The following is a 27,082-nucleotide window of genomic DNA, read 5'->3' as shown; positions in this document are numbered from 1 at the left end:
TTTCAACGAGCACAATATGGTTTCTAACTCCCTGGCCCACTGTGCTGGATAATATCCAATATTATCTAAGTTAAACAACTCAGCCTAAAACCTCTCCCCCAAAACCACCCCGACCATATAAACCCAGTACCCCTCTCCAGCTCTCACAACGCCCAGGCTTCGCTCGCCTTGGCTGCGTCCCAGCCTCGCAGAAGTCTTACAATTCACATTTCGTTAGCAATGGTCTATACAAATCATTACTTTCTCAGAAGAGACATAACACAGAGCAGTCGACGGCGCAGCGGCGGTGTGCTGTACAGAGTCATGGCAGCTGAGGGGGATCAAACAATATACAGTACAGTTATTTGTCATGTTGGGTTTAGAAAGGGAATCAAACAGCTCCTTGTGCTCCTTAATTGGAGTTGGGTGGAGTGAAACTTTGGTGCCCAGAGTGAAACAGCATGGTGGCATGTGCCCAAGCCCTCATAACGTACAGTAAATATAAACACATGCTCTACCCAGGCCCATGTGGCACGCTGAAAGAGTTCCCTTGTCCTCGCGCTGATGACTGAAACTTCTTCCTTCCTGCTGCCCGAAAAGCACGTGGATTTCCGAGGTTGCACGCAAGCCGCTGCGGTGTGGAAGGGGCGGCTGATAAATGGCAGCAGTGGAGGAGGACATGCTCGACAACCGCTCTTCGACAGCGCGACTCGCAGCTACGGCGGCGACTGTCGCTGCACAGAGTCATCTGGACATGAGGCAGAGCTTTTCATCTAGAAATCAATCTAGAGTTTCTGAAACGGGCCTGTGAGTTTTATGAATCATACACTGTAATTTATGAAAACATAATCCCTGCTGTTTATGTGGCTGTAATTGATTTGTTTATGAAAACAGCCATTGTTCTCAGAAGTGTCAGAGGCAGCCAAACCGCTGAGCGGCTTCGAGTGAAAGTCATTGTTTTATGAATGCGATGAAACCGAAGCCTACTGGCCACCCCTCCCTCAAAACAAAACCACCGCTCACAGCTAGCAAAGCTAACTGAGCCACCACAGGGTTCATGTTAAAAATCATTCCCCCGGCTGCCGCGCTGCCGTCGTCTTGCTCACGGCTCTCCTGGGCTTAGACCAGGATGGTTATCTGTAATTTTCTACAGGTAACTCCAGACACCATCTGGCAGCCTGGCAGCATGATAATCCTCTCACAGTTCAATTTTCAGGCCCTCGTACTCGCCAAGAACAATTAGACACGTCAGGCATTGAAAGCTGGTCCAGGTCTCTACCTGTCTGAAGTGCTCATTGGCCCTCTTAAAGACCAACAGGTGATGAAGACAACAGTAACACAGCTACCGCGAAGCTGAGGAGTTTGATGGATCAGGGAAATCGGGTATTCGCAGCGATACTGACTGCAGCAGACCGGGCAGCTGTCCAGTGCAACGGGCCAGATGTGAAAACGCTCTTTTCACTGGAGGGTTTCTCCTCTGCAAGGATTTCCTTCAGGATCTCTCGCTCAGATTAAGCTATTATCAATCATGGCGGGGAAACACTGAGCAGAAAACCACACATTATTAAAAACGACTGAAAGGGAGGAGAAAAGAAAATCAGTGAAAGAGAGAAGAAAGAGGAAGACGAAATACGCAAAACTGGAGCCGCTCAGGACATATAACACACTTTATATAATGGCCATGTCATAAAGTATTGGCCAGAGCTGGATTCTGATTGGCCGGTGACTGAAAGGCCATCACTTTTCTAACACTAGGATATAAATTCTCCTACTTCCTGACTTAAAAGTCAGGAGTGCCGGTACAAAATATTTATCTAACCCCTTCAAATCCTGCGTCTGCTGTGGTGGATATCATGTGTTTATTGGTTTCAACCAATGATAAGTTCTCTGTATCTCTTTAAAATTTTGAAATCTGCCTAGCGACCGATAGACTCTAACTAATCAATTATTGATTATCTTCTTCAGCTGAACGGCCCATCAGAGGATCTGATAAACGTGTTGTCACGAAGCTGAAAGCGGGTCCGTTTTTCTGAGCTGACATTTTGGAGCTACATGCTTTGCACAGGACAGTAATGGCTTCTCTCTCACTCACACTGCTGCTCTCTTCTTGGCCTGCATGTGAGCTTTTACCATCAATTTGTATTTGAATGCTCTGAAGAAAACAAAACCGGACTCCCTCTCTCTTCAGCTTCCACCCTGTGCTCAATCTTTCGCTCGGTCTTTGATTGCTGTTTGGATTTTTGCACTTTCAGCCTTTAGTAACAGACGATAAATTACACAGGAGAACTCCTCCGGCAGGAAACTGAACCATAATAATAATAAAAAAAAAAAAAATCAGAGGTGAATAAAGGACAGCGAGGCCTAATTTTCCAAATGGAGTGACTGTGACTTATCAGAGACAGCATCTGCAGGGCAGGCCGGGGCAAATGAAGGCAAGGTGAGATCCAGTCAGGTTTAGATTACACGCCGATGTCTGCGGCGCTCGGGCCGTACAGTAATCTCTTGTGACTGATTGGCTGTAACCAGGAGTGACAACTGAACCGATGCTATCTCGGTTATTTCTGCCGAGGAGGGCGTGATGGAGCGAAGCTGCCATGCAGTTACTGTTTTCAGATGTTGTGCTCTGACTGAGGAACAGGTGACAGAGTGCGTCTCTCTGGGGGAAACAAGGGATTTCCTCCTGCGTGAGTCATGGGTAGCAACAACAACAGACTTAAAAACATGAATCTGAAACTGCACATAAAAACATAGCCCTCTCTTTCTCTCTCTCTCTCTCTCTCACACACACACACACACACACACACACACAGCAGAATCTCATTTGTCAGCAGAGTGGAAACATCATTTCAACCATCGGACACTAAAACAGAAACCAAAACAAATGAAACTTTTAGTTCGTTTGGCAGCCTCTTAAGGCAGGGTGACCCGTCCTGCCTATAATGACAGGGGAAACTCTGACACACACACACACACAGACACAGACACACACACACATGCCTTGTAAGCAGAGGATGCATGAAAACACACATCATGTCAATGAGCACATGTTCTGTTACCGCAGCTTTGCAAACTGCATTTTGTAAGTGTGCTTCATTGGAAAATTTGCAGGAAAATTGTCCACCGGTAAAATTAGATGCTTAAGCTCTTTATGGCAGCGAAATCCACCACTTTGGATTTGTGAGTTTGATCGTTAAACTGTTTCTCAGAGCTCTGCTTTGGCACGAGTTAAATAACAATAATATAACTTCCAGACTCTGCCAGGATACGAGTTTTTTAAATATACAAATGAGCAGTATTGCATATTTCTTAGCATCATTATCTCATTATACCAATGCTGCCATTTCACCCCAGAGATTACTGGTGTCTCTACTTGTCTCCTGAATCTATTTGCCTGTCTATTTATACAGAGAGCAGCTGTAAAGAAGACCCATACGATCCGTAGGGAGCCCACAGCTCGCAGCTAATGAACTGAGAGCCGGTGGCACAGAGGCAGCTTGGACAGAGAGGTGGAAGGATGGAGGGAAGCGGAGGGAGGGCAGTGTTGTGGAAGCCTGGCTTAAGGGTGTTTCCATGGTAGGATTGCCCAGGAATCTAATGCTGGTGCCAGACGCGGGGAAACCCTCATCAAAAACAAGGGAGCACACCCATCAACACCGGTCCAGAGCCTGCACATGGCCCTAAAGACAGTTGGATTCAGAGCTCGGTCAGAACCGGAGCAGCTGCTGACCAGAACACGAGCGTGAAGCTGAAGATCTGCTCATTTGTTTCTCTTCGTTGCTACAACACAAACCGTCCACTTCCCCGTCTTTTACGCCGGAGTTGTAGTTACATTTTTCAAACTCGCTGCTGTGTGACAGTTTATTCTTGGAAACGGGGAATCTTAACTTAAAGTGCGCTAAAAGGCTTTTCTCTAGCTTTCATAGCATCTAAGAGTCTTCATCAGGGAGAGGAATGAAGAGTAAGATTGACAGGACATTCAGTTATAGATCATGAATATTTGGAAATGTCTTAATTACTTTGTACTGCTTTAAGGAACTATTTTACTTTGCTCATGTATCCTGTAGCAGAGTGACGCACCCCAAAAACTATATATTAACTTTATACTTTACTCATTATTTTAAATTTAGAAGAAAAATTTAATTCAAAATCTCCAAAAAACAATTTAACTGAAAAAGTAGTTAGTTAGCATTAAAGCATTAAATTAGTTAGCATTAAGATCAAAGTTCAAACTTCTACACATAGCTAGCTAGTTAAGCTAATGAGCTAGCCTCCAAGTTTTAGAAAAAAATAGACATAATTTTAGACATAGACATAATTAAGTATTTTAATTATTTAATTTTATTTCACAAGAACTTCATCGTTGCTTGTTGGCTAACTCATGGAACCCGTCAGCTTTGGCCTGAAACATTCGCCTCTGGTTGTTTCCGTTCTTCCTGTGCAGCTAGCAGCTAGCGGATATATATATATGGTGGTCGAGTACAGCCCGATTAGCAACATTTTGGCTAATCTCTGCAAGATCTAGATATGATATCTGAATGCACTTTGATTTAAAATAAGCTAATAAAAAGCTAAATTGTCATGATTTTGCATTCTGCCTCCATTGTTCTCCACGCAGTTTGTTTACCAAAGTCCACTCAAAGGTGATTGGTCAACGATATTCGGACTACAAATGGAAATCGATGCTTCCGATACCGAACTCTCGTCTCTTGCTGACAGATTCTGCGTTCATGAGCAGATATGTCTGTTTATAGAGATTAAGTGAGGTTAAATCCAACGTTAAATCCAACGTTATTGTCTTCAAAGCAGCTCTGCCTTTGCCCCCCCCCCCCCCCCCCAGGAAGACGAGAACAAGGCCTACACTCATTCAATCACTTCTTGTTTTCATAAACAGTCTCACTCCTCCATTGTACAGGGCCGGGGGGGAGGGAGGGGGCTGCCTGTGTGCTCGGCGGCCTTGAATTCTTCCTTTCACAGGTGGAACAATGAAAGGCTTCCCTCTTTTTCAATGAGTCACAGACTGATAGGATCACATGTGTTTACACGGCTCAGCCTTGGCCCAAACTGTACCTCACGTTGCTTTGCTGAAGCTAATCAAGGAAATTGCTGTTTGTAAACCTCCTCGTATCAACATCTGGGAGCAGTCCCCTCTCCCTCCGAAGCAACTCGGCTTAAAGTAAGAAAAAGAGAAACAAATACTGAGGCATGGCACACACACACAAAAGTGCATGCATCCACACCACGTGCACAGCCACCCACACACACGCATGCACGCACACACACGCGGCACATGCTGCATTTGTGATCCATTCCTCTGCTGAACAGGCAATGGAAACTTCTGCAAATGTAAATCTGCTGGGTTAAAAATACAGCGCATTAATGTGCACCACATGTGGCACTCTGGCAGGACGGAGGATATTTTGACGGCGGGGGGAGAGGAGGGAGGGCGAGGGGGAGGGAGGAGGGCTGCAGTCCTGGGATTTCTCCAACAACGGAGAGGGACACACACACACACACACACACACACACACGCACACACACGCAGCTGCGCAGAGACGCCGCCGCTCTCGCTCCAGAACTCCTCCTTTTTTACCTTGAGCCTTTTCCACGAACACCACCTTGGAGTCGTGCTGGAAGTTGTGTCCGTCGAGGAGCATCCTCTCCCCTCCGGGGGCGGGACACGTCTCCAGGCTCTGCTTATCCACCAGCGGCAGCTCCTGGGCCGATCTCTGGGCTGTGGGAGGGAGAGGAGAAGCCGGCCTCATCGTTCAGCTAATACACACCCACTCCCCATGCAGACCTGAGCATCCAGACTGAGGCTGAATCACTACCTAGACCGCTCTCACAGAGCAGCCGGTGAAAGCTGTAAACCTCCACTTCTATATGTTAGAATTAAGCTGCCTGTTTGCCAGTAAGTAGAAAGAGGCTCTGTTTTGTGTTTATTTGTGTTTTCCTCAAATTAGGGTGGATGTTTTGTCTGAAATATTTGGTTGAAGTCTCTCCTCTCCTGTCTTTTCTTACTCCTCTCTCCCACCTTTTGGCTTGGCCCTCTCATTCCTCGCTTGCTTTCAGCTTTTCTGAAATGATATACTACTCGCCGTGAAATATTTGCAAACCTTTTCTGTCTAAATGCAACGCTGATGTCCTGGCCGGGCCTCTCTTGTGAAAGATGTCTGTAATTTCATTGTGATTGACTGGGATACATAAAATAGAGGTTCACTAAAACCTGAAGAGCTCTCATATGAGGATCATCTTTTTGTAATTCGATGCTCCTGCTTTCTGATTTTGATAAAACTCTAATTCTCCGTCTTTGGAAACCATCAATCTTTCCCACATTTCTCTGTTTCTCTCCCTCCGTCTGTCTGTCGTTCTGCTTCACTCACACACAAAGTGAATTTTGGTCAAAAACAATTGCTTTGTGGCAGTCGTTCAGAAACTAACAATGGTCTATTTCAAGGGGCTGAGATCATGGTTTAACTACTGTCTTTCATTTACCTCATAAGACTTAATCTCTATGGCATCTTTCACTGCCAGAACCACATGAAGTGGTTGATCTGCTCGACTTTATCCCGGTCCAGTGAAAGGTCAACTCCAGTGCACTGCAGGGAGTCGGCGGGGTTTATCGAGCTTCCACACAGACGAATACCGTCACATTGAAATGTAGCTCGATCACATGCAGCAGCTCCGCAGCGGCAGTGATCTTTATCGGTTAATCTAATGCTCATCCTCTGATTAATCAATTAATGGTTTAGTCTATTGACTTTTAGAAACTGGTGAAAGCAGTCACATTTCCCACGGTCCAGGGCGATGTCAGAAAAGCAGCCCAAAAACCCAAAATATTCAACTCACAATGACAAAAAACAGAGAAAAGCAGCAAATCGTCTCATCTGAGAGGCCTGAACCAGTGACTGTTTGACATTTTTGCTCCATAAATAACTTTAAGGGTGAATCAATCATCAAATTTCTTCCTATTGACTAATTGATTAATCCAGTGGCTTTGAACCTTTCTATCTTGTGACATTTTTAAATGGTTCAGGTGAATATTAGAGACCTGAAGTGGTAAAGCTATCCAGCTAAATGCTAACATGTTCACAAGGACAATGCTAACAGGCTTATGTTAAGATGGTGGCGCTAAAGAAAAGTGATTACAGTTCATCCTAAGGGGAACATGCACGTCTGTACCAAACCAATCGTGGCTAAAAAGTAAAGATTATCTAACAATCTTAAAACCAAGAGAATACATCCTCTGAGCTTTCAGAGGGGTCCTGGCCACAATGTTTGTAGTCACCAATATATAATCTGACCATTTAAGTGCTGTCTAAGAGACATAAAGGGACTGGGGGGGTTCAGGCTGAGATGTACTCACAGCACTCAATGGGGTTGGATGCAGCCTGCAGGGACACCGTTCTGCCTGTGGCCTGGTTGATGTGAACCCGGAACACCATCCGCACACGCGTGTTCTTGCGTCCGATGTCGGTCTCCCCCTTCCTCAGCTCAATGTCTGAGTTCCGCAGCTTCAAGATCCCAGCGCAGTCGATCCTGTTTGTGGAGACATGAGATGAAGAGTTTGAGCTGTGCCAAAGCCCGTCTGTCCACACGGCGAACCATCATGTGCGCTGAGGATGTAGTTTATACTCTCACAGTTAATCAGGCTGTGACTTATGCAGCACAGCAGCCAAATCAAAAATGATCTTTTTCTCTGGGCTCCATCAACACGGTCCTGAAGGAGGCAGCAGTCATGTCAACAGAAGATTAACACCACCACCCCCCAACAGAGCTTTTCCACCTCAACGCACCCACTCCTTCATATTCAGCAGAAACGAACGGCTACGAACCTTCATTACGTCTTTGTTACGATCCACAAGAGATGCTTCCTAAAAAACAGTTCAGCTTCCACAAATCTTACAACCAAGAGTATGCTGTCATGATTTCCTTTCACGGTGTCAAAGTCTTCATCAGACACATAATAAAAGCCCCCCTCATCTCTGGCTGCACTGCACTGACTTTTTCATACCTAAATACCTCGAGCCTCTCCAAACGGTTTCTGGCACTTCCATCGCCGTGCTACTTGATGCCGCATTCCTCAAAGCCTAGTTAATGTCAACTTTTACACACTTTTGAACACTCCCTAACATTCTTCTCGCCAGACACCAGGGTCGGCTTCGCTGGCGAACTAATCAGGTGTTGATGCTAAGGACCCCAGCTGTTCAGCTCTCCGCCTACGCAGACAAGCCGAGCGCAGAACCACAGACTGAGGCGTCCGTTCAGTGCCTGAGGAAAAGTTCTGAAACAAAAGCAACAAACCAAGAAGAGGGGCGGTAACTGCTTTAATGCCGTCACTGAATTTATTAAGAGTTAATTGGAGTCATACCAAGTTGACCGACGCCATTTGCGGCTTCATATTAGCTGACAAAAAACAATGCTGATTAATGATTTCATTTAATATATGCGCCCTTAAATCATCACGTCAGCATATTTATTTCAGAGCTATAATAATGCCTGTATTCCATACCGCATAATAAAACATCTACTGTATGTCACACTGCAGTACATGTCAAAATGAATAAATCTCCCACAAATCTCTGGCCTGCGCTGTAAGTACTCCGAGGCGTGTCCTCCACGAGAAACCAGAAACCATATCCTGAGGTGAAGTCGTTGTATAAGAGGAGCTTATGTGTTACATCCATTAAAGCGCAGAGAAAGTGCTGATGCTAGCAGGCTGCTACTGCCTGCAGCTCAGACAGAAACCCCACGTCCCTGTTAGCGGCCCAGAGCTTCCCCAGTAATCTGATCCCTGAGGCTTATAAAATGTGTGCAGAGGGCAACACTTTCACAACCCAAACACACACAAGGCCCACGCGCTCATGGACACACGCAGAAGGCTGTGCATCAAACCTCGTATCTCCAGACTGCTGGCTTTTTAAGAAGCAGCGATGTTGCATGTTTTGGTAGAGTTTCACTTGCCCAACAACACTCCCTCCCTGCAGAGGACTGGAAGGGTCCCTCAGCTGAGTTCAACTCAGAGGTTTTTATGAGAAAACAGTTTGCAGAGCAGATGGTGCTCACTGGGTGTCAGATGTTCACTATATATGGTTATTTTTAGGACATTTTTGGGAAGTTAAAGTCAAGTCTCAAGGCAGTTTATACAAGACTAACTTGATTTAGTTTTGACTCGGTTAGGACTGAAGCACACAGCTTTGAAAGGCAGATTACGGATCAGTATTTACACATGAAAAACTTGCTTATTGACTCGCGGTTTACTTACAGAGAGTTTTGACTTGACTGGCTTTGGTCCATAAGGACTTTCACAACTTGACATGGACTACTTTTAAATGACTCCAAACTCGACATGGACTCGTCTCAAATGACATAAAACTACACTCAGACTTATCTTGAATAGTTTGAGACTTGACTTGGACTTGCCCTGAGAGTCTTGAATATGACTCTAGATGTCTAAAAAATTCACTATTGAACCAGATTTAACAAAATTTTTCATACACATCTTGAATTTGAAAGTCCAAGTTTTAAAGGTCATTTTAGACAAGTCCATGTTGATTCTTGAATGATTCAAGACTCGAGGTTCATGACAGGTCTTAAATTACTTGGATTTTCCAAATGTCACTGTATGGGTACAGTCCCTGTACTCACAGGGCCCGCATGTTGTTCTCTGGCAGCAGTGGGATCTCCAGGACTTTGGTGTTGTTGTGCAGGGCCTCGTGGCTCGGGGTGGACACCGTCTTCCCGGTGATGCGGTGGACCTGGTAGAAGGCGTGGGGCCTCAGCAGCCTGTCGTCGGCTGTGCCAATGAACAGCTGCAGGGTCAGAGGCTCGCTCTCCATGTAACCGTGTAGCTGTATGAGGAGAAAGAACATGGTTGTGGTTAAACCTTCATGTACTTTCCCAAAAAAAAAAAGAAAAAAAAAAAAGCATCCACGTGCATGCTGTTAAAACAAATGCGGGTCTTTCAGAGGTCAGCCTCTCAGCATGATGGGTTTCAAACAAAGTACCCATTTAGGATCTTGTAATCACCCTTTTCATCTTCTTTAATTTACTACCAGTGGCCTGTATACACTTCCTCAATCAGTTCACGTCAAGCCTGCCAAGCCGTTGATCCCACAGTAGCAGAATCTCAGGGGCAGCCGCTGCCAGAGAGCAGTAAAACCACCTACAGCGAGCAGCGTCGTGATTTGTGAGCGCCGCGTTCGCCTTGTGACAAGACTAAGCTAGTGTTTCAGAAAAGTCAAGGTCACGTCAATCCCACCAAACCCCAGCCAATCAGGGTAAAAGAAAAAAACCCTCTCAGTAGTGACCCTGCTCTGATTTTTATCAGTAAAACGATGCCGATGGAGTCGGAGACAGCAAAGAAGTGCTTCTCCCTGTAGCTGGTGGGCTCGACCCACAGCTTCCAAAGTACTCCCAGACCTCCATAGGTGTTGCTTGACAGGAGGCCTCCTGCCAGGATGACCTCAACCACCCAAACTGCAGGCAAGAAGCCCAAAGCTGCAGGCCGAAATCTGAGAACAGCGGCTACTACTGACACACTGTCTGAGAGTTATGTATGTTACCCATACAGTGTGACGGGGAGGAACTACAGCAGAACAGTAGACATTTTGACTTCTAAACAACTGAAAGAAACACAGCTAATGACAGGGGTCCCAATGTAGGATTGTACTAAATAATATGATGCATTAAATGTATAGATTACGAACGACTAGTTCATGTTTAATGTTGTTTGACAGGTTAAGGCTGCAGTCCATTACTGCAGCTTTCCTCATTCAAACTGCAGCAAAAATGAACAATTTGTGTTGCATCTGTGAAGCAGCTTCACATCGTTCCAGCTGGATTACGGTGAAAATCTCATAAATCAATCGCGTATGTGAACATAAATATCTATATTTTCATCTTCCAGTGCAATAAATATGTAGTTTTTAGTGTTTTAGCACATTCTGCACATATATCATTAATAGGAAATAACACTTCATGTACAGTATTTTAGCTTTAAATTAATGGATTTTCATAAATCCCTTCATTTTTTCAGCTAAAGCATCACAACTGGGCGCAGAACAGGCTAAAATCTTTCCATTCTTTTCATTAAAATTGAGAAATTTTGCTTCACTTGAGAAGCAGCCAATAATCAGGGAAGTTTAAGGAAGTAGTGGTGTTGGTTGGTTGTATAAGGAGTTTAACTAAACTACACTTTGCTGCAGAACTTAAGGGAGTACTGTTCTTATCTTTGGCCTAAAAACTGGAATAATGAGACCTAATGAGCAAAAACTTGCGTGAGTGGGCAAGAAAAATGGACAATATGTGCACATCACCATGCACAGACCCTGTCAGTGTGCTACAGAGGCGGACACTGAACCCCGCCTCATTATACGCCGCTGTGGATGGGATTATCTGCTTAAACGACCAGCAGGGAAATGCTGAAATGAAGACCACAGTTTTTACTTACATAAGAAGAGCACTCTGCGCGAGGAGCGCCCACAACGAGAGTGAAAGGCTCAGACTGGGGAGGCACAACATGTGATTTGGAGGAGGATCCCTGTCAGGTTTAAGAGCCTGCAAAAGCCCTGTATATTTGTGTAAGGAAATGGGTTGCTGCCTAGCAATGCTGTTTATTTAGGCAGCAGGAAGGAGTGTGATGAAGTGAGGTAGCCCGCTCTCGAGGTTACTTTCAAACTGTAATTACTGACAGATTACTGATTATCTGCTTTGGATTATTATCAGCATCAAATCTGGGCGAAAAAAAAAGAAAGAAAAAATCTAACTTCATAATGTCAGCTGAGCCATATCAGCTGTTTCTGACTGTTTCCAAAAAACACGCCTCCGTCGAGCCATTTGTGCTCATCTAACATTTAAAGAAGTGAAATTATCGAAGTGGCCATCTTAAAATCAAGAAATCTGAATCATCCGTTTCATAACGCAGCTGACAACAGTTGTGATTTGTTGATGCAATTAAATCACTGTGATACCACTCCTTGTAAACCCTCCACCCTGTCAGCTTGACACTGGCAATGCAGCCACCCCTCCCTAGTTCATATTATCACCCACAGGAGGAATGCCGAGACTCCGGCTGCTCAAGGCACCAGAGAGGAGGAGAAAGGGGCGAGGGCGGCCGGGGCTTCCTCTCCATTCCTATCATAGATCCCCCGAGCTGTGAAAGCACGATCACACACCCAAACACACACATACGGACTCCTGTGTTTCAGTTTTGTCCAGGCCGGGACGGCTCAGCGTGTCCGGCAGGTTCATCCCGTCACGCCTTTTGCCGCCCCATGATATTTGTTAAATAGCCTGTTTAGAAATCTGAATTCCATCACAAGGATCAAGGCCAAGAAAAGGCACATGACTTCCAAATAATAACAAAAATGCACTTCAGAGCAGCTCGTTGGGTGTGTTTTTCAAGCAGGAGGCAGATCATGAAAGCTGACAGGGAAAAAAAGAGACCTCACAGACTTGAATAGGGGGTATTTCCTCTCCACCAAAGTGCAGCATGAAACCCTGAGCATTAACTGCGGTGAGGACTGCACACAGCACTTCAGAGGGGCATTCTTCAGCCTGCTGCTGGTGTAAGGGCGGGTGTGGTTGAGGCAGGCAGCGGCGATGGCATTGAAAAAGAACAGAAAATAGCTGGCTTAGCAGGGCTGAATGCTGGACGTGGAGAAAAGGCGCACCGCACAGAAACGGGACCGTCCAGAATAAACTCTCGGTAAAGTCTGGGCAGGGTTTGAGGCAGAGGAGTGACGGGACGAGCCGCAGAGGCTTCGTCAGCCAGCGTCCACAGCAGAGGCTGCAGCGCCGTGGGTAACATGTAATCAGGAAGTCGCAGAGAAGGGGCTGCCTTTTCTGAGGCTCCCTCCAACAGCTCCGTCAGAGGCTGCCAGAAACGTGTGTGGTTTAGCCGCTGCCGCCTCCGCAGGACGCAGCGCGCAATGATGTCAGCCGTACACACGGGAACTTTCCTAAACAAAGGGAAGTCTGTGTGGTTGGGGTGGTAGCTGGCGGAAAAGTAAGGGGGAGGTTTGGGTTTTAGTTTAAAGAGAACACACACTCTCTTTTTCAGCTGGGGTGAACCCAGAGCCCCTGTCATTAAATCATTAGCACCTTCTCATGGACAAACACGCGCGTCCTGCACAGATGTGTGGCTGAAGCTGCGACTCGCTGGATGGTACAACGAGTTCTGGCCTCCAAATATCTGTTTCCACTGCAGCACACAAATGCAGAATCTCTGTTTCCTTATTCTGATGCTGTTTTCTCAGTGAAAAATGTATCACGAGACCGTCGAAGTTAACTTTAAATCATTCTGTGGGACGAAACTCAAGCAATGTGCCAATTCCCAATAACACACAGTCTGTGCTTACTGTCGAAGTATGTTGTTTTTGCAGTTAGCACACAAAGGATCAGTGTAATTAATCCTTTGATGTATTTACACTTATTGTACTGTTTCTCGAGATCTTCCTGGAGCTCTCCCAACAAGCTGAGGCAACAAGCTGAACACACACATCGACATGTTATCAAGTTGATAAAGTGCACACACATTTACAGAGCAGCATTAGCATAATTCGTTGTTGTGTTTTGGTGTCTCTTTTTGCTCTGTTTTTGGTCTCTACCGACTCCCGAGGGAACATCTGTGCCTTTAGCTGCTATCAATGCACCACTATGTTCACTAGATAGTCACTAACTTTGTCAATCTGGTATAGGGATGGTATGAGTGTACTGTGAGTATACTTCGTTTAGTTAGTTTGTAGTGTGGAATTAGGACACTGATGCTTAGCCATGTTAGCATTACTCATTCAAACTAAAGGGCACGTTTAGCCAGCTGCTCCACTGTGGCTCCACTTTATCGAAACTGAAAGTCAAACACAGAAAACTCTGCCCCATATTTGATGAATGTCTGGCAAACTTGTGGATTTATTGCAAAGTGTTAACAAAATGTCAAAAGCTATTGATTAACCCGACAGCCCGGCTCACCACTCACTTTGCCCGACTCCTTGCTGCAGACCCTTTATTTATTCAGAGGCTGAGGTCAGCGGTGTGGAGTAATGGTTGGGGGACCAGATGGGTTTATAACCAAAACATACAGTATCTGCATTTGTCCACATTTTCTTCTTCAGACTCGACCACCAGAGCTACTGTGGTTAAAGCTCATGACTAAGCTCTTACTGGCCATGCTACATCACTTTGTAACTGTCTGTGCTGCACTCGAGAACGCAATGGAAAAGTCTGAGTCACCCGTGTCTGGACAGGAACTGACTGAGTGGACTGCTTTGTCTAATAGCATACCTTGGTATTCCATTCAGAAATGCGACATCTTTGAATAACATAACAGCCGGACCATGAAACACATGCTGCCCGAATCTATTTTAACACATGAGGTAAAAGGCAGGGAGGGAAAGTGTTGAGGCGAGAAGTGACGAGGTAAGGAGCAGCAGTGAAAATGAGTCTAATGGCTGCACCGTGTGTTGGTGTAATCATCACAGGAAACCAAACAGTCTAGCTCAGTGGTTCCCAACATATGGTTTGGGCGTCTGGGGGGGGGGGGGGGGTCGCGAGTCAGATCTGAGAGGCCACGAGATGACGAATGTGAAAATGTTTGGTTTTTTTTAAAGGATTTTTGCTTGTGTCTTGTGAAATACTGGATTATTTTACCTATAAAAAATGCTCAGATGACACACTCTAAAGAAGGGGAATCAGGCTTTGCTTTAAGTGCTCACAGCTTGTAGAAATATGCAATCTGTGGGCAGATAATGACGTCACGAGACAGAGAAAGTGAAGCAGCACCTACCTGAACGACAGGGTGTCCTCCTGCCAGGGCCTTCACCGCTCCCCTGCTGCCCTCCGTCTCGTAGTGGGCTCGGTGGTGGGACTTGGGCTGCACGTCGATCTGCAGGCTGTACGGCCCGGAGCTGGACGGCAGCTGCCAGTCGAGAGCTGGCAGGGATGGGCTGTCGGGGCGAACACATGTCCAACATGTCAACTTAACAGGGAGGGAGGAGGGCTTATTTTAGATGCACTTATCAAGGTAGAATGTGCAGAATGTGAACAGTGTGATACGCCAAACCTGGAGATAAACCTCTTATGACACTACAAACATCATTAAACTTAGCAAATATTGTTATATTAAGTGCCTGTATGGACAACTTCTCACATAACTGCTCAGTTAGCAAAATACTGAAACATTTCTGAAATTTATTTGCACTTTGATGCTTTAATAAATCAGAGCAGACAAAAAGTTTTTCCCCTGGAGGCTTTTTTTCAGGTTTGGACAGACATTTTTCAGAACTCAGACCTTCAGCTGTAACTCAGTCGTTCCCGGTTTACCTGATGTATTGCTTTGGCTTGGACCAGGAGTACGGGTGTTGTGGCACATCCAGAAACCCACCACAGTAGCCCTCCTTCTTCAGTGGCAGGCGGTTTGAGGGGTGCTCGTCCAGACAGAGCTCCCCTGGACTCAGCTCCTCACCCCCAGGCTCCACCTTCAGGCTGACTGTGGGCTCCTGGCTGGTTTTCCGGGCCTTCATGGGGATTCCCTCCCCAAGGTCAGCCATTCCATCAGTGGTCAAAGCATTGATGGCTGCCAGGATGGCTGAGTTGGTGTACTGGTTGGTGTTTGGCAGCCAGGTCTCCTCGGTGACGCTGAGGCGAGGGGACGTCTGAGGGGACGGTCCAGGGGAGTGGTTGGGCGAGTACGGGAAGTGCTTATGCGATGCCCCGCTGCCGTTGAAGCTGTACTTCCGCTTCGCACCACAAGGGGAGTTGGGCCTGGAGCCACGCTGACCAATCCAGCTGTCATCTGTCACGCTGGTGCGAGGGGAGGTGGAGGGGGAGTGGCGAGGGGAACCACCAGAGTGGCAACCATCACCTGGCAGGGCGAGGGTGGAGCCCTTGGGGGACACAGAGGGTGACTGCCAGGGGGAGTTCTGGGGTGAGTTGTCATAGTTGTAGGAGAAGCCCGATTCGTAGGAGGAGGCGTCGGAGTGGCAGCTGCGAGATGAGATGCTGCTGGCTGGACTCAGGCAGCTGGGGTCACGGTAACCATCTGCACTGGGGAGGGTCAGCGTCACTATGGAGTTGACTCGCTTGGCTACAGGAAGGTTGTTCTCCTCCACCTCATCCTCAGGAAACTGACCGTAGGCTGTGATCTCGATGCGGGGGCTCTCCAGGGTCGGGGCTCCATTTGGGCGGACGTTCGAGGAGGAGTAGTAGCCCGCCACCCTCATATCGTCCTGGGTGTCGTAACTGTGAGGCTCGCTGACAGACACAGATATAGTGGGGCTGGACTGGAGGCTGTGGTACTGGGAGGGAGGACAAGGGTTGCCCAGTGGGAGGGAGAGGCTGACATTTGGCGTGTAGCCATATGCATCTGGAAAGCAAACACACTGAGTTTGTTACCATGATAATCAAACACACATTCACTGGCTGCCTTACTGAGAGGCAGAGAGTTGCCAAGTTGAGTCTTATGAGAGCTGTTGCCTATAATGGCAAAAGAACAGCTTGCCTACCAGATTTGGCCTTGGATATTTCTTGTTGCAGAAGGTACATAATGTAAAACGTGGCGCCTCTGCTGATGGGGATCCCCAAACACATTCACCGACATTCAGCCATCTCTGACTGGCTCAGCTTATACAAAGGTGAGACACGCGAATAAAGGAGCCAAAAATAACTCCAGTCCAAAAATAACCAAAGGCAAGGTGTTTTTTTTCCACTTCACGCTGCCACATTTATGCCACCTAACGCACACGCTGCAGCCCATAAACTGTAACATGATGAAAACACACACTGATGCTTTTGTTGGCCTGTTTCATGTCCCAGCAGCCATCGAAAATAAACACAGGAGGGACATGTTGGCTTTATTTGCATGCTGCAAAGGTGCACGCTGTACCCAGCCTGGGGAAGCTCACGGTGTCGTGCCAAAGCTCCTGCTGGGTCATATGAAACTCTGCCTGTCTGTGGCGAAGGCTGAGGTCACAGCCGGGGGCAGAGGAGGGGGAACATGGGAACGGGAGTTGTGGTTATATGGTGCATGAGGCTGGCTGAATGCGACCACAGAGGAGCGCACTGATACGGATGGAGGCGACTGCTGCAGACAGACAGCCTGCAGTCACCACAGCTCCTGTCTGCTGTAAATTAAAGAGAATTAGGGGCCCCACCATAAAGAGTATGACATCAGTGCAGCACCATATGACTCCTTGTAATAAAAGAAAATGATGCTTACATTTAATGCCGCTTGCGGTGTGTGACACAGTAGCACTGAAATGTTTGCTTTCTATAATTAGACTGCTGTGAATTAGCTGACATCCTGACAGGTAGCCTGAGGGGCTGCCATCAGATGAACGCTGCCATCTGAACCACCCACAATACCATGTCAGTCATTAGCACAGGTTCAATTCTGACTATTTTGGGAGCACTTTCTAGTCAAGAGAGGCTCACAGGAGCAGAACCACTCCCACTCTGCCCAAATCAGCAGGGAGGGGCGCAAACTGCCTGTCTACTGCTTCAGCACGGCCACTGACTGCGATCCGCTGAGGCTGAATGCAGGCATTCAACTGGGAGGAAAGTGCTGCCAAGACCCTAATCCAACAGAACATCCCAGTTTACTGTGACGCAAAGTTTCAAACAGTGAAGAAAAGTTGAATAAATCCCACTTTAAGAGCGTTACTGCGCTATGGGGACAAAAAGTCATTACTAAAAGTCAAACTCACCCTCTTCGGCGGATTTCATCTTCTTTGCGCAGAGAGCAACGTCTGAGTTCAAACTCTGAGTACAGCTGCAGATGGGAGCGATTCCGTATCCATATAGCGGAGTTTATATAGTCCCCAGCTGTTGCCCTGGATCCTCTTCTCGATGTGTGTCGCCGCAAACAAACAACGAGAATGAGAAATAACAAAAAACAAAGACAAAATAAATGATGCGTTGGAAAAAAAAACAGCTGCTACTTCAAAATGGGGAAAAGTCGCTTTGAAGTGGGGAAAAAAAATCAGAGAAATATTAAAACACGTGGAATAAGATCATGACTGAGCGGTGCGCTCTTGGAAAAGCTGTTCTCGTCGCTGTGTGCAGATATCGGGGGATCCTGGCTCTGCTGGGTCGCCGTGACGCACTGCTCCGGCGCACTCAGGACTTCTGCGCTTTTAAACTCGGGGATCACCTCGGCGGCGACGCACCGCCCCTCCGCGCTGTGACGCATCTGCACGGCCGACCACCAGATGGGTCCAATGGAGATCCTCTCTCACAATGGGGCTTCCAGAGGCATCGGAGGCCAATTAGCGAGGCTCGCACCGAAGCTCCGAAGACGGATAAAATAAGCCTCGTTACGGGAGAGCCTCGTTCAAAGCTCCAGTGATTGGAAAGAAAACATCTTCCACAGCGCCTGCTGCACCTAATCCAGCAGAATGTGAGGCAGGGTGAGCATCCTCCTGCATACAAACAGTGGAATAACTGGAGTTAAAATGACACAGCACAGCATAAAACACTGTGATTTGTTGGGTGACAGATGTTAAAAGAAACCTGTGAACCTGTCCCCGTGATCTATGACTGAGCATTAATCTACGGTTTCCACCCATTTTATCTACACTATCTGTTCCCCTTGGCACCATTTACAAAGGAGTCATCAATGTGCTTCTGCAAGACTCTGCACATGGACTCTCCTAAATCAAGATTTATGAGCAGACTAATTCTCACGAGCATTTTACATTAAACTGCTGTCATTTTCACCCTGAAAGAGCCATTCGTCAACCGCTTACAGCAGACGGATGTTCGGTTAAAGGCTGCTGGGCTTTTGGATCGCAGCTGGAGCAGCGGCAGCAGCAGATACAGGGACAGGTGAGCTGAGGGAGGCGAACATGCCAGGACGTATACGTAGCTGCTGCTTCATGAGACATATAGAAGACACAGAGCTTCCTTCAGATGCTGCACTGGACGTCCCGTGGGGATTTGAAGTTATTGCAAAGGCAAATAATTGCTTTCCACTTCCTCCTGACAGACTGCACGTCTGTGCGGCACAAAACACATAATTATCCATACTTGCATAGAAGCACTATATAAAAATCAAGTCTTATACCCAGTCATTTGACATGCTGAACTGATTTGTTCATAGAGCTTTTCAGAGGCCGCTCTCTGCGGTCGGTGTATACTTATTCGGCCTCTCTCTCCCCAGTGCATCCAGTCCCATGCAGGCAGGGTTGTTACTATCTTTGGCAGGTCTGGACCTTTCAGCAGCTGGCAGCAGACCCATGGTTTCTGTGATGACAATAGTCACATGGTGGCTCTCTAACAGTCTGTCCATCCCTGGAGGTGGAAAGCTACATTACTGCTGCACAACGTCTTATCAGCTGGCCCTAGTTGGTGTGATCCTCGGCGGCGGTGGGGTGTCATGCCAGCGCCGCTCTCAGCCAGGGACTGTTCAGACGTGTCTTCGTTTGAAGGTCATAAGTGTTTGTTGTCTTATAACTCAAGTGTGCACAGTAACACATTTGCAACAAGGTGTTTGCCCCCCTGTGTGGTCACCCTGTAATGCGCTTTCAGGGATTCTCTTCTGTGTAATTTCCAAAACTCTGTGAATTTGGAAAATGATTTGCACATCCAGCATTTGGTATGCAGGTGCTTTTCAAGAGGTTCAATATGTTTGAACCAAGGAGAATCCTGCAGACTGTGCTAGAGGAATTATTCGTTTGGGGGACGCGAATGTGCACGCCAAAGTCCACCACAATGCATCCAGTAGTTATTAAGAAATTTCAGTTAAACGCACAAACCCTTAGTTTGATGTCTCTCAGTGGATGACAAATTAAAGAAAGAAAAAACCTGCAACAGACCATGAAACACGAGAATGAGTGTAGTAATGTGTGTGTAGTGCAGACACGTCTTTTGAAGCTACAGCGTGCACTGCTTCAGATCTTTTTGACAGCGTGCACGTTTTGACGCATCACTCTGTAACCTGAGCGTCCAAGTGCACGATTATCTTCAAAGTACAGCTCTACCTCCTTCTTCGCCTTTCAGAAAGCGGCTCTTCATCCACATTTCGTCTCCATTGTGCAACAACATGGCATGTATGCCCCACATCCAAAGCAATATTCCCTCCTCACCCACTGGGATCTCATTTTGGCAGAGCTCTCTCTGCAGCAGCGTTGGTGAGGGAGTGATGGCACTTGTGAAATCCTAGCTCTCTGTTTCATCATGGGGACGTGGCTCGGTGGCTCCCCAGTCATTTGAAGAACCCCACTCGTTTCTTTGACCTCATGGAAATCTCTCATGGGGCTGGGGGGGATTTAACTGGGGCAAAAGGGGTGGGGGGTGTTGCCACTGCACAGTTAAGTGTAACTGAAACATGTGCTGCAGTAAACACTTCCACCCGTCTGCAGTTAATAAATAGCTCTGCTGCTGATTGACTCGTGGACCCTTCTACGTCAAGGCGGTGCTGGGGCTCGTAGTTTTTCCAGCCGGGCCTGGTGCTGGTTAGCGGACGCCTTGGTAACAGGCCGCTACAGACCGGATCTAGTGAAAGAGGAGAACATTAGATGATGAGAAACACCACCGACGTCCTGCGTTGATAATGTAGACACGGCAGAGTGAACAGAAGACTCGCTTTGATATTGACAAGCTGCAGACGCCGAATTTATTTGATACTACAGCTGTCTCCTGGGACGAGTCTAAATCAGGTCTCAGGTCAGTTGAGACACGGCAAGTCTCAGCCCAGTGTGTTTGAGAGGAAGTCATGGCTCGGGAGTCTTTATAAGCAAACTGCCTATGAAATCTTTCAAGTCTGTGGCTAATGACACAGCATTTGAACATTTTTCTGTCAGAGCACTTTCCAAGTTCCTGTGTTTGTCTCACGGAGTCTTTTTAATCTGTAGTGCCAACAGTTAAACATCTGTCTCTTTAAGTCCTGCTCGTTGCTTTCAAAACTGGAGACTTCAGCGATTTTACTCGCAAGTTTCAATATTTAGGGGGTCAGCTCTCACAGCAGTCACGTCACTGTTTTGGTTTCATGGCCTGAAACTTGACTATTTTGGCTCAATCAAACAGTTAAAGCTCTGATGAACCTACTGTACGCCACCACTACCTCACAGCATTAGAGCCAGGCCAGTGAACAGAGTGGAGCAGCTAAAGAGATCAGTATTTCCCTCAGGAGGAGGAGGTGCAGAGGAAAACCGAGCCTAAATATAGTGAATATTGGACTTTAATTAACCAGGAAAAATGAATGCTAAAAGGTAAACAAACAACTGTAGTCACCACCTTGAAAAGTGATCATATGTCAATCCACTGACGGGGCTTTAAAGAGGAGCAGCACACCGGGCTGCAGAGCAGTGTTTCAGTTTCACTTTTCAACGCACCGACACGCCCTGGAGGACACGTCTACATCACTGAAGCATGGCGAGAAGTTCAACCACTGGAGGAAATCCAAAAGAAGACTTTGAGCTGCTGTTCAGTCACTCTTTCACACAAGGACTGCTTCCACCTACAGTATTGAGGGTTTAAGGCAGTGACACACAGGGCAACAGTTGGGCAACGATGAACTGGCTCAGAGTTGTCACTTTAATCCCACAGGGACATCTTAGCACCAGGAGACAAGCGAGCACACACTGTGGCTTACTTTAATGCTCGTCATTATTGCCCAAGTGCATCGATTTCAACTAAATGTCAGGTGTGTACGTGTGATCACGAGGATGTCGCATTACATCTGTCGCAGGTTTCAATCTTTAAACCCAAACTGTGTTTATTTACCTTCGCTGTGAGCTAACGGTGCAGCTTAGCGAGGACGACACAAGCCAACACGCTGCACAGAACACCCTGCATGTCGCAATCTCTCTGGCCAGTGAGTGACACAATCACATTGCTAAATTAATCACGCTGTAAATCATTTGTGTCCGGGAAACATTCAGATAAATGTTTCATCTCTCTGTGATCTCCACTGCCAGCAGCGTTGCCCAACTGTGTTTCCCGAAGTTTTATCTGATGTATCATTATTTTAAGAGTCTGGGAGGGGTTAAGCATCAGGGTTGGGGGGTGGTCTCGCTGTCACAAGCCCACACATTTTTGTCGTCTGCCATCCCATATGCGGCCACTGCCAAACTTTGTGAATACTCTGCCTGGTATGACGTGGTTTGGCCGCAACGAGGTGGAAAAGACCTCAACTCGCTTTTCTTTCCACAGTTCTAACCCTCAAAATCCAGTGCCTGGCTTTATTTGTGTCTGAACAAAAACACGATGGAACATTGGACGGCGCTGCAAGTTATTCATAAACTAAGAAACAACCGGCCCCAAACGCTGGCTTTCCCACCGCTGAATCACCTGTTTGTTTTGGAAAAATGAATTGGAAGAGAAATTTATTACTGCACTTCTTTGTGCTTTTGAGGCCGCTCACACACCCCTCTCACCATATGTGCGCTCATAATTGCTATTTTATAAAGTGTTTCTTGATGTAGAATAATAAAACATTAAAAATAGTCTCTATGACCACAAGTTGAGTTCAGACTGTGACCAGAAAACTGGTTTCAGGGGACATTAAGTAATCTGCAACCTCCACTGACGAGCAGAGACTTCAAAGGGTCTTTGGCTCGGCCGAGCGAGGCCTGAGAAGACTCAGGAGAGCAAAGCAGAGGAAGTTAGAGCTGAAGTCAATCACCGACGTGTGAGGAAGACCCAGCACGTCAACATGCATGAACACGGCATGAAGAATGCTGCTTTTGTCACAGCTTGAGAACGAGACGTTTCGGAAGCCAGAAGTCTCACCTCCGGGTGTCGTGACTCGTATTGATCAACCCTCATATTATGGTCTGTTTGAGCTATTTGGGAATAAACATCTTTATTTTGGCCTGTTTTTCACTTATATGAGGACATTTTGACGTTCTTCGGGCTGTCAGAGGAGGAGGGGTGGCCCCCCCTCTCCACGCCACACCCCACCACCGTCCCCGCTCTCTCTTACAGTCAGACTTCCTGTCTCCCATGAATGTTCTCCTTTTTTCTCGGCCGCTGTGACGGAATCCCCTGCTCTGTTTCCTGTTGTGCGCGCCCGTTGCCTGGTTACAGCCAAGGGAGGAGTTTTCATAGCCGAGGGAGCGTTTGAAGAAGGCCGGGAGCTTCATTTTCTCTCCCTAACGGTCGCAAAGCTGGCGTGAAGCTGCAGCACAACAGTGAGCGACAGCTCCCCGAGGCACACAGCATTTTACTATCTCTCAGCTGTTGGTCATGGCTGCACAGGCTCCACGTGCCCGAGGTCGTTTACATAAATCCAAGAACGGAGCTCGTGTAACTGCAGGGAAGTGTGGTTACCACAGACCGGTCTGCTGCTGTGGAACACACAGAGGTGGGCCTGTGAGGCAGCCTGTCGACGTGGGGAAGTTTGGGGAAGCCTGACCTAAAAAACATCCTAACAAGTGTCCTAACAACTGACTGTAACAAGCCCAGTGAGTGTGAAGGTACCTCTGGATTAAGCTTTTTGAACATATTTCTTCACTGCGGTGAGAAAAACTCATTTAGATTGCAGGTGAAACTGAGAAAAGAAGGCAAAAACAAACAAAAGAAGTGCATGAACAGGATGTTTAGGTGAAGACACAAGTTTATACATTATGATAATGACAGAAAATTAGTGCCTTTGGTGGTTTCACTGTGAGCCGTGCAGCTTTTTTTCAGGAACACTCTGCTGCACACAAAACTAACCAGACTTGAGGTCACAGCTCCACTCCTCAAATTCATCAACCCAAAATCATACAGCGACAACGTGTGTACGCACAAAATATTCCAGTTTTCACCAGAAACAGACAATATTCCTACGAAGCCATTTACATGACCACAGAAAGTTAATATCTGCACAAAGCTGAATGTAAACAGGTAAAAACATATAGTGCGAATGTGCTGTATGCATGTCCAAAGAATGCTCCCAAAAACTGAATAATATCGGCATATTGCTCATCTTAATTGGAAAATACTCCATTTAGGATAAGGCCTAATTCATTAAATCTAACAAGAATATGCTGTTTACAGCACCTGTATGAAATTCTGAATATTGCCCAATCGTGTGCATGTAAGCATAGTCAATGTTTGAAAAGTTGCAGCTAATACTGCAGCTCTAACGTACTTTGTATCTGCATGGATACTGGAGCGTTGGACCCCTGGAATGAGGAATATTCTGGTCTTCTTCAAAACATCTCAACTCTTCTCCCCCATCAAGCCAGTCAGGGAATATCATTACCAGTAACTGTATCTCTACTGGTTGTTGTTTCTTAATTCAAACAGGGTGCTGTGGAATTCTATAACGAGCTCAGTCAGACCGAATATGGCTGCAGAAGCCACTTAGCTGCTTAGTAACAAGATAGCATAATGGCATAATGGCAGGTCTCTCTGCAGCATATAAAAAAGCAGCAAAAATGTAAAAAAAAAATACACTAATTTGACAAATGCTCCATGCATCTGAAATTTCTGCTGCATAAGTGTTTTGTATCCCACTTATGGGTTGGATAAAATCTAGTTTAGATGAGAAGTGTTTTTCATCCCGGAGGGCTTCAAATGAAGTTATGGAGTCCGTTTTTATGACAGACGACAATTTGTCGAACAAGAGGTGAAACATTAGATTGTTAACTTCCATCCTGGCAATGCAGCAGCTCCACCGTTTCTGCTCAGGCACCATTAAATGCGAGCGTGCAGCTGTTTCAGCAGCAGCTTCTCGTGCAGGAGAGCAGCTCGCTGGCTTTGCAGTGGAGGTTTGTGTAGGTTTTACATAAAGTGTGCGCTGAATGTATGTAAACACATTTGACTGTCAAAGTGCTGCAGCGACTGAAAAGAGAAAAATTCTGCTCGGAGCTCTGGAAATGATTCGTATTCTTCATGGCGAGACCTACAGCTCAGCCTGGCTCAGGAACACAAACATAAATTTGATGATTTTATGGTGAAACACAGGCAGTTTCACACCATCTCGGAATAATGATTTAACCAAATGTCAGACATCTCAAATGTTTCTTACGATCTAATATTCTCATGGACAGAAGTTTGTTAATTGGCCCGTCCTGCTCCGTGTGTGAACTGCATCCTGTTTCCAGTTCATTTTAGAGCCTTTTCATAACTTATTGGTGGAAGTGCATCATTCTGAGTCTCATGATTTGTGTTGTGGGTATTTCCTGTATTTTTATAACATTAACATTCTGATAGTTTTTTCTCTGTATCTGACATTTTCTTTTACGTGTCCCTTTCATCTTAAGAAGCACCGAACGTTTCCCTGGAATCAGAGCGCTCGGCCTTTTCATTCTTCTTCTGGGCTTCCGGGCATCTGCTGGTAAGCCTGTATTTAACGTCACAATGCAATGAACTGTGGGTAATTCCTGCAGGTAAAGTCTGCAGAAATGTGGGCTCAATATGTCTGTGAGGGAGCCCAACAGAGGGACAACCTAACTCACCTAAAAGAACATGAGTCCATGACGGTGGGCGCTGGGAACGGGCCTGACTGCAGCTCTGTTCTGTCCTGCCTCACTCTGGTGTTTTTCCCTTCATTTGGACTTACAGGCTGCGGCAGCGTGGAACAATGACGGTCTCACTGTTGTCCAGTGACTCCATCAATTTGAATAATCTCATTAAATTCCTAAAATTTCATAACGAACATGACAATAAGACCCAGACTGATGTCAACACTGCAGCGTTCCATCAGGAAACCATGAATTAACCCACAGAATCTACATGAGAAGAAGGTCATTCCAACAAAGACAAACTGTCCTCTGCTAGCACAATAAAGCATTAGTCAAATGAACATTATCCGCTCCATCAAAGCCCCTCGCGCAGCACATTAACTGCAGCTGCTTTGGAAAACACACCACAGAGATCTCCCATAGACATCCACACTGCAGGAACCGTTAAACAAACCTACAGCACAGCAGCTCCTTCCCTCCCGCGGACGCTACGAGGCGAAAACGAGCGGATGAAAGAGAGCATTTCTTCACATGTCGAAGCCATCGGACCATCACATTCATCACTGGGTCACAAAGAGCTTCCTCCTCCTCTGCGGGGAGAAAATGATAACACATTGTTTGCTCACTGAGCGCCTTTGATTACACAGGAAAACATACCTTTTGTTCTGTATACATTAGATGTTGCATTTAAAGGCACAGTCTGTGATTACTGCACGGCTGAGCCTGTTTTCTGACTGAGGCTCTCTTCAGACACATGCTCCGCCCTGATTAATTATCTGTTTCTGACACGGTTCAATTACCTACTTAAAGACACAGTATATCATTTCTGCCGCTCGGGGTCTCTCAATCAAAACAAAGAAAACAAAAGATGGAGTTTGACGCAGCGTGGCATCATGGGAGTTCTCTTAGCAACCAAAGCTGATGAACAGACTCAGGCAGGAGAGTTCACTGCATGTTGAACATTACCTTGAATGAAATTATGGATTTTGGTTTGAACAGTGGTGCAAAAAGTTTGGATAATGCAACTACACCTGTGGAAATGTTAGATATTGTGCATTTGAAATGATTTTAAGTTACATCCACTCTTCCTTTCATCATTGAAAATCCACAATCTATTGAGTCTACGTATATTTTCAGGAGTTTTAACGGCTGCACAAGTCGTCTCAGGTTCTCACGTCACACTTGTGTGAAGTTCATACTGGACCACGACTGTCTTCCCAGTCCGGCTGTTAAACTGTGATTTAAGGTGCGAGCAGGGAAACTTTCTTTCTGCAGCAGATGAACATGAAAACAAACTCTGCTCATACATCATCCTGCGCAGCGAAGCTCCAACATCCAAGAGACGGAACGATAAGCAAAACACATTTTGATTTAGAAGCCGCCGTTGCATGATGTTATAAATGTGTGTAAGGAGTACTTCAAAGCCTCAGGGAGAAGCACGAAGCAGTCATTTTTAAAACTGAATACTTGTTTTTTTTGCAGGTTTTAAAATGTTGCGTACGCCAAATGCAGCTTGTCAACTGTATTTTTAGTGACACTTCAAGACACATAGTAACACACTTGCTCTTCATCAGTCATTAAAAGCTGCAAAACAACATTAACAAACCTCCTAATTACTGCTTATTGAGAGTAAAGACGGAAGCCGTTGTACATAAATATGATCCTAATCTTTACCATTAATAAGCTTAACCCCCAGAGTGAGGCATGAGTCAGTG

General features: G+C 46.3%; 1 protein-coding gene across 2 annotated transcripts in view; it reads right to left on the bottom strand.

Annotated features, from left to right (window-relative positions):
• The window catches only part of nfatc1 (nuclear factor of activated T cells 1), a 36,912-nt gene extending 18,875 nt beyond the window's left edge, over positions 1 to 18,037 (bottom strand). For both annotated transcript variants that reach the window (XM_076753716.1, XM_076753715.1), the window contains exons 1-6: positions 17,679 to 18,037; positions 15,298 to 16,339; positions 14,762 to 14,921; positions 9,625 to 9,827; positions 7,343 to 7,515; positions 5,570 to 5,710 (exon numbers count right to left, since the gene is read on the bottom strand). In XM_076753716.1, coding sequence (XP_076609831.1) covers positions 5,570 to 5,710; positions 7,343 to 7,515; positions 9,625 to 9,827; positions 14,762 to 14,921; positions 15,298 to 16,339; positions 17,679 to 17,697 — 1,738 coding nt within the window. In that variant the 5' untranslated portion in view covers positions 17,698 to 18,037. The remainder of the gene's footprint in view (positions 1 to 5,569; positions 5,711 to 7,342; positions 7,516 to 9,624; positions 9,828 to 14,761; positions 14,922 to 15,297; positions 16,340 to 17,678) is intronic.
• Positions 18,038 to 27,082: the final 9,045 nt, after the last annotated feature.

This window comes from Chaetodon auriga, chromosome 17, assembly GCF_051107435.1.
Source record: "Chaetodon auriga isolate fChaAug3 chromosome 17, fChaAug3.hap1, whole genome shotgun sequence".
Lineage (NCBI taxonomy): Eukaryota > Metazoa > Chordata > Actinopteri > Chaetodontiformes > Chaetodontidae > Chaetodon > Chaetodon auriga.
The sequence above is the reverse complement of the archived record's forward strand: the minus strand, read 5'-3'. Positions and strand labels throughout refer to the sequence as shown.